Below are 12,853 nucleotides of genomic sequence, written 5' to 3'. Positions count from 1 at the left end.
CATTTCCTTTTAATACTTAAATTAAACTAAAAATAAATATAAAATAATAAGCGGTCATCTTTAAGATGCGAGGTGTTAATAATACTTACTATCGGAGCAATATATTACAAAATGTCCTTTATCTTTCCTTTGTCAAAAAAAAAAAAAAAATGTATCTATATATAATCTACAGATTGTCAATTCTTCATCATTAGATCCTAGTATACTGATATTACATTCAATGACGTATGTTTTGGTCAATTCTCCAAGTATCATTCAATGTGGTCTGAATGACACTTTTTTTTTCTTTGCCGTACTAAGACATTCTATAAACCAGCAGATAAAGCCAATAGCCGAGTAAAGCATGCCCCAACTGTACCAGCTTAACGTAAGGCCATTCACATTGCATGACTGTTTTGTGCATGCATATAGTGGCTGTTGCATGACAGTTCTCACCAGGCTTGAAGCACGACTGTTGTGGCTCAATGAGCTTTCAGAAAAAAAATAGAATAAGCATTTCTAGACAAAATCATAGAATATCACCATCACTGTTTCCTGCTGCCCCTCTCGCATGGAAGGCGGTAGTGAACTTAAGTAAAAATAAGAGAAAAATCTAATGTGTCTATGCTGTTTTGTGTATAAGTTGTTTTTAGGATATTTTGCGCATTTATTTAATATTTGACAGACCATTTATAGAAGTTTCTTGACTTTTGTGTTCTAGTTGCTGTTTTGTTGTAAAGAAATTCGACATTAACTTAAAATTCTAGTGTGTACATTGCTGGCAATATAATTTAAGAAACAATCTTGCATCAAAAACCTTCTAGCACACGACTGGTCTGAAACACTGACATTCTATAGGAAAAAGTGTAATATTCTTGCATCTTGAAACGATAAAAACTCAAAACTTCTCTACGGCATTTCAGCCAAAGCCATTGGTGTAATTTTTGCTTCTAGATGTTTTATAATCAACCCTAAGACCTGTCTGGAATCAATATAGTTCCAAAATTCATTAGGAAAAATAGGATACATTACACACACACACACACACACACACACACACACACACACACACACACACACACACAGAGAGAGAGAGAGAGAGAGAGAGAGAGAGAGAGAGAGAGAGAGAGAGAGAGAGAGAGAGAGAGAGAGAGAGAGAGAGAGAGAGAGAGAGAGAGAGAGAGAGAGAGAGAGAGAGAGAGAGAGAGAGAGTGGGTGTGTGTGTGTGTGTGTGTGTGTGTGTGTGTGTGTGTGTGTGTGTGTGTGTGTGTGTGTGTGTGTGTGTGTGTGTGTGAAGTGTCCTTTTCATATATTCTCAACGAAGTTTCGCTTTTGCAGAAGAAATCATGAGGCACTAAATCATGTTAAAAATACATTAATACCGAAGTAAAAACTAAGAAATAGACCTGCATGAGTAAAGGTTGATGCCAATACAAAATATATATATATATATATATATATATATATATATATATATATATATATATAGAGAGAGAGAGAGAGAGAGAGAGAGAGAGAGAGAGAGAGAGAGAGAGAGAGAGAGAGAGAGAGAGAGAGAGAGAGAGAGAGAGAGAGAGAGAGAGAGAGAGAGAGAGAGAGAGAGAGAAATTCTACCACTACTGAGATGAACATTCAGGTCATTTGAAGTAAAACAAAAGAAAACTCTACTCAACATTTTCTGCACTGAAGATTTTTCCAGATGTGTAGTATTTTATAATTTTTAATTCAATACGTGCACCTATTCCTTAATCTTACGTTAGTTTTCTACGGCACTAAGAATAATCATTTTCAAAATAATGCTAACAATGGACACAGAACACAAGTGTCCACGACTAGCGCCTCCACCTGTGACTCGCGGTAGTGCAGATCCTTGATGCCTCGCCACCGCCACAGCCACGCTACCACCGTTCAGGAATCGTGCCTCCGCGTCCCCAGGAAACCTTAGGCCGGGACGGTAATTTACAATGGAATAAAATTAAGCACACTCACACACTCACACACACACACACACACACTACACCGCGTAGTGTAGTGGTTAGCACGCTCGACTCACAATCTAGAGGGCCGGGTTCGAGTCCTGGTAAGCGGCGAGACAAATGGGCAAGCCTCTTAATGTGTAGCCCCTGTTCACCTAGCAGTAAATAGGTACGGGATGTAACTTGAGGGGTTGTGGCCTCGCTTTCCCGGTGTGTGTTGTGTGTTGATGTGGTCTCAGTCCTACCCGAAGATCGGTCTATGAGCTCTGAAGCTCGCTCCGTAATGGTAAGATTGGCTGGGTGACCAGCAGGCGACCGAGGTGAATTACACACACACACACACACACACACACACACACACACAGCCCGGTAGCTCAGTGGTTAGAGCGCTGGCTTCACAAGCCAGATGACTGGGGTTCGATTCCCCGGCCGGGTGGAGATATTTGGGTGTGTCTCCTTTCACGTGTAGCCCCTGTTCACCTAGCAGTAAATCGAGGAGTTGTGACCTTGTTGTCCCGGTGTGTGGTGTGTGCCTGGTCTCAGGCCTATCCGAAGACCGGAAATAATGATAACGTCTGGCTGTCTCGTCAGAGACTGCAGCAGATCAAACAGTGAAACACACACACGCATATTCGGAGCGTGAACTATAATTTTTCTACTTGATGTGATTGGTAACAACTTTTTTTTTACCGAGCTGCTATGAAAGATAAAATTTCGTATATTGTTAGTTTTCATGGAAATAAATAGCATAGCAATAACGTTAAATTCCATTAAAGAACTTTGCAAGTGTTTCTCACCTCAGTCGGTGTTGTAAGTGCATTTTCTTTGCTTTAACATTCAGTTAACATTAAATAGTTTCCTGAACTCTACTGATACGGACATAACTAGTCGTCAAGCTAATACGTCGTCAGTAGTTGATTGTGTAGTTATGAAACAAGAAAATTGTAGTCTACGCTCTTGTATAATAAGAGTTTCCATCACCCAGCATCCCATTAATTGTAATTAGAGGCAACATGCATGTAACAGCCAATACTGAACAATTAACTTTGAATAGGAAACTTTCTACCTCTCGCCTTACCGTGAGAGAGGTATGAACACTAGACTGTCGCAACTGTTGCATACACATATCCTTCATGAACGTCAAAATTGTTTTGGGGATGCGGAGGTTCGCAAGTTTTCGAAATCAAATTAAGTATATGAATCCGTCGCCTCCATTTCAATAGATTGCTTGATAAAAGGATCTGCACTACTCGGTCAATCTCTTTATATCTTAGACCTTCGTCACACGCACACAAGGATTACCTGCATCCACAAAAGAGCACTGATCAAATTATTCATTATAGCTCTATCAGTGTTTCCCTTTTGTACTGAATACCCACACCTGATCCAAGTTACTCCAGGAGAAAACTAATTAGCTACACAATTTCAGTCTGCTTGTTATATATTCTAACTTAAATGTAATGCTTTCAAATACATAAAAAGATACAATTGACAATTCCATTAGTGATCAATAATGAATGCACTACTAAATCTAAGGTTATGAGTCAATAATACAACACTCAATAAACAGTCTTTCCCTGAATCCCTGATACTAACACAGCACTAATGATTCTCACACCCCACCTTTCAGCAACGTACTTCAACTGCATCATGTTCATGGTAGCGTCTTCTGTGGTGCTCACCGTCGTGGTGCTCAACTACCACCACCGCACGCCCAACTCCCATGCCATGCCGAACTGGGTAAGTGGAGGTCTAGGACAAGACACACAAGAATCCTCCTCAAAGGAAGCTCTCAAGATGCCCCGATGGGTAAGCCAAGATGAATTGATAGAGCTTCGCAGGAATGCCTAAAACCCACCCTGTGCTTCTCCTCTACGCCTCTCCCTCACCGCTATATGTGGCTCTCTACTTCAGGAGAAGAAACACTGCTGAAATATTATTTGTATCCGTTTCTACTGACGCTATATTTCATCCCCTTTCACCATTCGTTCTTAATGTTGTTAATACTTCCACTGCTATCTGGACCGTCTGTCCTGCCACCATGCTTAGCACTACAGCACTCTAAATGTAATAAATTGTAGAGGCTTATGATCGCCAGTTGGAAGAAATAGTGAATTCGGTCATGGCAGAAGAATAATACAAAGGGAGCAAGGGTCAGTGAAATTTGAAGCACAAGGAAGTAAGGAGGGCAATGGTAAACAGTAGAAACCATCTGTTAAAAGATAAGACAGACGATATTTGCCAATAAAGGAGGACACAGAAGCGTTCTGTTAAAGTAATTATGTCATATTTGTGCTAATATGTTGCATTCTAAGTGCACTGCCTTCCCGGCCCCGGTGGTTTGACCATCCACGGAAACTTTACTGTGCTGGGGCAGAACAGACGGTAGACGCTGAGACAAAGACTAGAAGGAAAACGACATTTATTTTACGGGTAAGATGTTGGTAATGAATATCTATAGTTGTAGGTTCCATCGTCTTTCAAATACAAAATAGTTGTCGAATATTTTGTCATTGGCCAACTGTTTAAGCAGAAAAAAAAAAAAGCGAAATTTTTCTTTTTCATATCTTTTTTTTTTTTTTTACTATACAAGACTTCTTGATACAGATATTTGACAATACTTTTCGTAGAGATTTATTGCAAGGACTGGCCACAACCTTCGGTAAACATATGGCTAAATAGGCTATTATATCTGTATGTGGAAAATATACGGAAATTTTCAAACTGAATTTATTCAGTGAAATAAAAAAACAACTACGTTCTCTATGTTACATCATCTCAATGAATTATTGAATGAATTACAAGTGCAAAACAAAACTGTTGCGCTACAAAGGATAACGCGTTTCTGAATAAGAAAAAACCGAAGATAGCTATTATTCCACTTATTCCACAAGAAAAATGTCACATTAGTCTGACAGAAAAAAGGAGTTATTACGTCCACGTCAATAGTGAGAAACAGCGACTATTATTTGACATTACGAATGTAACATACTCAACAGACTCACAACCCCGGCAACCCCCTTCCTGATACAGACAACCTGTTCAAGGCGTCAGAATGACATCAATTGATATAATATTATATATATATATATATATATATATATATATATATATATATATATATATATATATATATATATATATATATATATTCATACAAGTAGACACACACACACACACACACACACACACACACACACACACACACACACACACACACACACACACACACACACACACACACACATATATATATATATATATATATATATATATATATATATATATATATATATATATATATATATATATATATATATATATATATATATATATATATATATATATATATATATATATATATATATATATATATATATATATATATATATATATATATATATATATATATATATATATATATATATATATATATATATATATATATATATATATATATATATATATATATATATATATATATATATATATATATATATATATATATATATATATATATATATATATATATATATATATATGTATATATGTATATATATGAGGAGTTAGTAGACACCTACTGAAACGATCATTTACTACCAGCGAGGTCTAATAGCACTAATTTAAGGGGTGCTGTAAATCCTCCATTAAAGCTAGGTGTGATCTCGCTGAACGTTTCCATTTGTGTCTCACAACTCAAGTGGGCAGTCACAGGCTGTTCTCCAAAGACAAATCTCTTTTTTTTCACGCAAAACTACATGCACTTACCACACACACACACACACACACACACACACACACACACACACACACCCGGTAGCTCAGTGGTTAGAGCGCTGGCTTCACAAGCCAGAGGGCCGGGGTTCGATTCCCCGGCCGGGTGGAGATATTTGGGTGTGTCTCCTTTCACGTGTAGCCCCTGTTCACCTAGCAGTGAGTAGGTACGGGATATAAATCGAGGAGTTGTGACCTTGTTGTCCCGGTGTGTGGTGTGTGCCTGGTCTCAGACCTATCCCAAGATCGGTAATAATGAGCTCTGAGCTCGTTCCGTAGGGTAACGTCTGGCTGTCTCGTAAGAGACTGCAGCAGATCAAACAGTGAACACACACACACACACCCTTCACTTAAAACCCAAATTAAAAATGGCGACTGCAAATCCAGCCTCGGAGTCCCATTCTGGAGAGGGGACCAGAAATGTCCCCATGTCGGACTGCTCTCTTGGTGGCGATCTAAAATTTCTTGACACCTCCCTCGACTTTTTCTTCATTAACTTCTGCAACATTCGCGGTCTTAGATCTAATTTTCAATCTGTAGAACACCACCTCTCCTCTACTAAACCTCATCTTCTTTTCCTCACCGAAACACAGCTGTCTGAGGCAACTGACAGTAGCCCCTTCTCTGTTCCCTCCTACTTTCTCTATTCTCATTTTCATTCCAAAGCTGGATGTTGCGTCTATGTACGCAACGACTTAACTTGCTCTCGTGCCCACGCTCTTGAGTCTTCCGAATTTTCCACCATCTGGCTACGACTTAACAGTCACTCTCAAACTAAATTCATCTGTGCTGTTTATCTCTCCCCTAACTCTTCTGACTATAGTAAATTCTTTGACTACTTAACTTCTAAAGTGGAGCACATTCTGTCCCTCTACCCTTTCGCTGAGATTTCCATTCTTGGAGATTTCAATGTTCACCACCAGCTTTGGCTTTCCTCTCCTTCACTGACCATCCTGGTGAACTAGCCTTCAACTTTGCTATCCTCCATGACCTAGAGCAACTGGTGCAACACCCTACTCGTATTCCTGACCGTCTTGGAGACACGCCCAACATTCTTGATCTCTTCCTCACCTCTAACCCTTCTGCTTATGCTGTCACCCTTTCATCTCCGTTGGGCTCCTCCGATCACAATCTCATTTCTGTATCTTGTCCTATTTCTCCAATCCTCCTCAGGATCCCCAAAGCGAAGGTGCCTCTGGCGTTTTGCCTCTGCCAGTTGGGGGACCTGAGGAGGTATTATGCTGATTTTCCTGGAATGATTATTGCTTCCGTGTCAGAGACCCATCTCTTTGTGCTGAACGCATAACAGAGGTGTTAGTGTCTGGCATGGAGGCGTACATTCCTCATTCTTTTCTCAACCTAAACCTTCTAAACCTTGGTTTAACTCAGCCTGTTCTCGTGCTATACATGATAGAGAGGTTGCCCACAAAAGGTACTTGAGCCTTCCATCTCCTGAATCTCATGCACTTTATATCTCTGCCCGGAATCATGCCAAGTCTGTTCTTCAACTTGCCAAACACTCTTTCATAAATAGAAAATGTCAAAATCTTTCAAACTCAAACTCTCCTCGTGACTTCTGGCATCTAGCCAAAAACATCTCAAATAACTTCACTTCTTCATCTTTCCTCCTTTATTTCATCCTGATGGCACCACTGCCATCTCTTCTGTCTCTAAAGCTGAACTCTTCTCTCAAAACTTTGCTAAACACTCCACAATGGATGACTCTGGGCTTGTCCTCCTCTCCTCCTCCCTCTGACTATTTCATGTCTACAATCAAAATTCTTCGTAATGATGTTTTCCATGCCCTCGCTGGCCTAAACCCTCAGAAGGCTGATGGACCTGAGGGTGTCCCTCAAAACTGTGCTTCAATGCTTACACCTTGCCTGGCCAAACTCTTTCAACTTTGTCTATCGACTTCTACTTATCTTTCATACTGGAAGTTTGCCTACATTCAGCCTGTTCCTAAAAAGGGTGACCGGTCTAATCCTTCTAACTACCGTCCTATTGCTTTAATCTTTTTGTTCTCTAAAATTTCAGAATTTATCCTCAATAAGAAGATTCTCAAACATCTGTCACTTCACAATCTTCTATCCGATCGCCAGTATTGCTTCCGTCAAGGTCGCTCTACTGGTGACCTTCTGGCATTCCTTACTGAGTCTTGGTCATCCTGTTTTAGAGATTTCTTTGAAATTTTTGCTATCGCGTTAGACATATTAAAAGCTTTTGATAAAGTCTGGCAGAAAGCTTTGATTTCAAAACTGCCCTCCTACGGTTTCTATCCTTCTCTCTGCAGCTTTATTTTAAGTTTCCTTTCTGACCGTCCTATTGCAGCCGTGGAAGACGGACACTGTCCTTCTCATAAATCTATTGACAGTGGTGTTCCTCAGGGTTCTGTCCTGTCACCTACTCTCTTTGTCTTATTATTTAATGTCCTTCTTAACCCTATCCACTCCTACGCTGATGATACACCCTACATCATTCACATCTCATCTCTTGCTAAAACAGCTTCTATGAAGTTAGGCGTTCTGCGGCGTCTCCGCCAGTTTTTCTAGCTTCTCCAACTGCTACTCTGTACAAGGGCCTTATCCGTCCTTGTATGGAATATTCTTTGCATGTTTGGGGGTGTTCCGCTCATACAGCTTCATTAGATAGGGTGGAATCAAAAGCTTTTCATCTCATCAACTCTCCTCCTCTGACTGACTGTCTTCAGGCTCTTTCTCACCGCTGAAATGTTGCATTTCTTTCTATCTTTTAACGCTAATTTCATGCTAACTGTTCTACTGATCTGGCTAATTGCATGTCTTCCCTCCTCCTGCGACCTCGCTGCACAAGTCTTTCTTCTTCCTCTCATCCCTATTGTGTCCAACCCTCTAATAAAAGAGTTAACCAGTACTCTCAATCATTCATACCTTTCACTGGTAAAGTCTGGAACTCTCTACCTGCTACTGTATTTCCATCTTCCTACGACTTAACTTTTTTTAAGAGAGAGGTGTCGAGACATTTGTCCCTTGCTTTTGAACGACTCTCTTAACCTCTTAGGGAAACTGCAGCTCCAGTGGGCCTTTTTTTTTTTTGTAATATTTTGTTGCCGTTGGCAGTGTTCTGTCTTGCATAAAAAAATAATACACACACACACACACACACACACACACACACACACACACACACACACACACACACACACTCATATATATATATATATATATATATATATATATATATATATATATATATATATATATATATATATATATATATATATATATATATATATATATATATATATATATATATATATATATATATATATATATATATATATATATATATATATATATATATATATTGTGCCCATATACGGTACATTAACGTTAATCGAACCATACGATTAGCCGTTATTGAGCAGTGCACCTTTGCTCATTAATGTTAACGTACCATTATCGCTAAGATGCACAATATATATATATATATATATATATATATATATATATATATATATATATATATATATATATATATATATATATATAATCATGCAAACGAAATTGACATGCAACAAACAATCAATATAAATGGAGTGATCAGGGACTTGCCAAATTGCTCAAATCTTATTTTTTTTCTTTTTTTGCAAACATTTGACCGTTACATAGATTATGGTAAAAAAAAAAAAACGTAATTCAGATTATTCAGTTATCTATTGGATATTTGCTCACATTCTATATTCCGGAATCGCCACAATATTTTGTCATGACTGTGCATCTGAAGAAAGCATAACACATAATTCGGCACAGTTTATGTTTTCATTCTAAAATCCTATGGTTTTCTTATTTTACCTTCCCTTACACTTGAGTGTGTTGGACTAACGAGTAGTACATTGTGCTCCAGCGACCTGCCCTTGACTCCGCCTGCTGGAGGCTTTCTGTCTCCACATCCATGACACATTCTAAACTTGGTTCTGACGCAGTTGTAGCAGCATGTCTGTTGTCTGGTCGTATGTTTACCTTCATTGTGTCACCAGTGCGACACACATCTCAATTCCCTTGTTGCTGAGTCCTGACATGACCCTCAGTAGCTCATCGGTGTCCTACATGTCTTGTTTCACAGTTGCTATTCTGTAGTCTGTATCTCACGATTATAATCATATTTTGTCCATAGAAATCTAGATGTTTATTTTTTCTTTTTTACAAATTGTTATAAAGGCATACTAAGAAGCCTTTATTGCAGGTCCTAAATTATTTGTTTATAAAATGTTATGCACGACCCTTCTATATATTTTTTTCTTTTAATCTAGAGTGTAACACACAAAAGTAAAACAGACTTCTTTATCTAACACATATAAAACTAAGTACTCAAATTACGAGGTTTTGTAAACAAATGTGCATATGTAAATACCCCCATTATGTATCAACGCAAGCGTTGCCTTCCGGGATCCGCCACGTCCTTTCAGTGGTGTGTCAAGTCGATCAAATTTTATTTACCTCAAAAAAATGTGCAACTTATTGTTTACGTGCGGTAACAACTTAAAATAGTGTCACTTTGTAGCAGAGAGCTTAAAGAGCCAGATGAGTGATCCCCTCAGAGTGCTGTTCTGTCTGTCCTGACGTAGCTCGTTCCCCACTGAAACCATCATACATCATTCCTATAACGTTTAACTCTTACTTGTCCAAACATTGCACACCGAATTGTACGAATAAGCATACGACCTCCAGCGTGAATGCCTAAAAACAAATTACATTCTAATATAGTGCATAAAACAAAGGTCATAAAAATATCTGTATAAATATATAATATAATAATAAATGTTGTGTGTGTGCGTGTGCGCGTGTATATATATGTGTGTATATATATATATATATATATATATATATATATATATATATATATATATATATATATATATATATATATATATATATATATATATATATATATATATATATATATATATATATATATATATATATATGTGTGTGTGTGTGTGTGTGTGTGTGTGTGTGTGTGTGTATATATATATATATATATATATATATATATATATATATATATATATATATATATATATATATATGTGTGTGTGTGTGTGTGTGTGTGTGTGTGTGTGTGTGTGTGTGAGTATATATATATATATATATATATATATATATATATATATATATATATATATATATGCCTACTCACTGCTAGGTGAACAGAGGCTACACGTGAAAGGAGACACACCCAAATATCTCCACCCGGCCGGGGAATCGAACCCCGGTCCTCTGGCTTGTGAAGCCAGCGCTCTAACCACTGATCTACCGTGTGTGTGTGTGTGTGTGTGTGTGTGTGTGTGTGTGTGTGCGTCTGTTATTCACCACGGTTCTCTGCTGGTCACCCAGCCAGCCTTTCCTCTACTGAAAGAGCTCAGAGCTCATACTGACCAATCTTCAGGTAGGACTGAAATCACATCACACACCACACACACCGTGAGAGCGAGGCCATAACCCCTAGAGTTACATCCAGTACCCATTTACCACTAGATGAACAGGGGATACACATTAAGAGGCTCAACCATGTACCTTGTCGCTCCCGGGATTCGAACCCGGGCCCTCTTGGATGTAAGCCGAACGTGTGTGTGTGTGTGTGTGTGTGTGTGTGTGTGTGTGTGTGTGTGTGTGTGTGTGTGTGTGTGTGTGTGCGTGCGCGCGAGCGCACGAACGCATGTCCGTCTGTTTGAAAAACTTGTAATGAAAAAAATATAAAACTTCAAGGCAAGTGTTTCCCCTCTGACCACCAGGACCATCACTTCTCTCCCGGCAGATCCGCTGTGTGCTGCTGCAGTGGCTGCCATGGATCCTGCGCATGGAGCGTCCGGGGAAGAAGATCACGCGGAAGACCATCATGATGACCAATAAGATGAGGGAGCTGGAGCTGAAGGAGCGCTCGTCCAAGTCACTACTGGCAAACGTGCTGGACATTGACGATGATATTCGTCAGATTCAGGCGATGGGCAGCGGTACGCCTTCCCACAATGGAGGCTACCCCCGCCTCGTAGGCAGGTCCTACGAGGAAGGAGGGCCCATTGTCACGCCTCACACTTCCTTCTGCTTCAACAAGACACGGGAGCTGCAGAATATTCTGCGAGAGCTTAGGTACATCACCAACAAGATGAGGTGTGACGAAGAGGTCCACGAGATAGAAGTGGACTGGAAATTCGCGGCCATGGTGGTGGACCGATTCTGCCTCATCACCTTCACCACCTACACCATCGTCTCCACCATCGTTGTCATGCTTTCGGCGCCACATATCATTTCATAAGCATATAATGATATATAAAAGAAATTTGTATTACATAATGTTCTAGGCAAAGTGATTTTTCTAATTAGGAATAAAATTATTTTGGTACAAGAGCGTTAGATAAATCAGATCTAATCTTGCCTTCTTTGTGCGTTAAAGGGTTAAGTTTTTCCCGAAAGGTAGACTGAAGGCCATGATGCCATGCTGAGCTGGAGCACGGACGTAGGCACTTTCACTGTTTGAGACGCGCTCTTTGGCACCACATATGAGGGGAAAATTTATTATAATATAATGATCTTGATCATATCACAAACAACACACTAAAAAGGAAACGGCTGAATTGCCTAGAGAATTCATATTGGAATAATGTACTCATATTTTACCTAAAAAGTAATTACAGAAATAAATAAATAAATAAATAAATAAATAAATGAACAAATAATAAAGAAATAACATTAAGAAATAAATCAAATAAAAGAAAATTACATTGTTTTACACCTAAAAGAGAAAACAGCAACATGCATTCATATATATATATATATATATATATATATATATATATATATATATATATATATATATATATATATATATATATATATATATATATATATATATATATATATATATATATATATATAGATATATACAGCGAATAAATGAGGATATGAAAAGTTAAAACATTTAGGCGGGCGCCGATGCGTTGGCCATACTAGACGGCGGTGGCCATTGGCAGTGAAAGGCTTGGCACATCTCTAGTTCAGAGTGAGAACGATGCCTCGGTTGTACCTTTGTTGTCATGAGGACGAGCACTGTAAAGGGGCATCTTTACGATATTCAGGTTCACATGT

General features: G+C 38.6%; 1 protein-coding gene across 4 annotated transcripts in view; it reads left to right on the top strand.

Moving 5' to 3' along the window:
- The window catches only part of LOC123505542 (neuronal acetylcholine receptor subunit alpha-7-like), a 429,580-nt gene extending 417,028 nt beyond the window's left edge, over positions 1-12,552 (top strand). For 2 of the 4 annotated variants that reach the window (XM_045256985.1, XM_045256984.1), the window contains exons 9-10: positions 3,586-3,695; positions 11,526-12,514. In XM_045256985.1, the coding sequence (XP_045112920.1) occupies positions 3,586-3,695; positions 11,526-12,023 (608 nt within the window). In that variant the 3' untranslated portion in view covers positions 12,024-12,514. Of the gene's footprint in view, positions 1-3,585; positions 3,765-11,525 lie in introns of all 4 variants that reach the window. The other 2 variants (XM_045256983.1, XM_045256982.1) reach the window with 2 other exon arrangements.
- The last annotated feature ends 301 nt before the right edge of the window (positions 12,553-12,853 follow it).

The sequence above is a fragment of the Portunus trituberculatus genome, chromosome 18 (genome assembly GCF_017591435.1).
Source record: "Portunus trituberculatus isolate SZX2019 chromosome 18, ASM1759143v1, whole genome shotgun sequence".
Lineage (NCBI taxonomy): Eukaryota > Metazoa > Arthropoda > Malacostraca > Decapoda > Portunidae > Portunus > Portunus trituberculatus.
The sequence above is the reverse complement of the archived record's forward strand: the minus strand, read 5'-3'. Positions and strand labels throughout refer to the sequence as shown.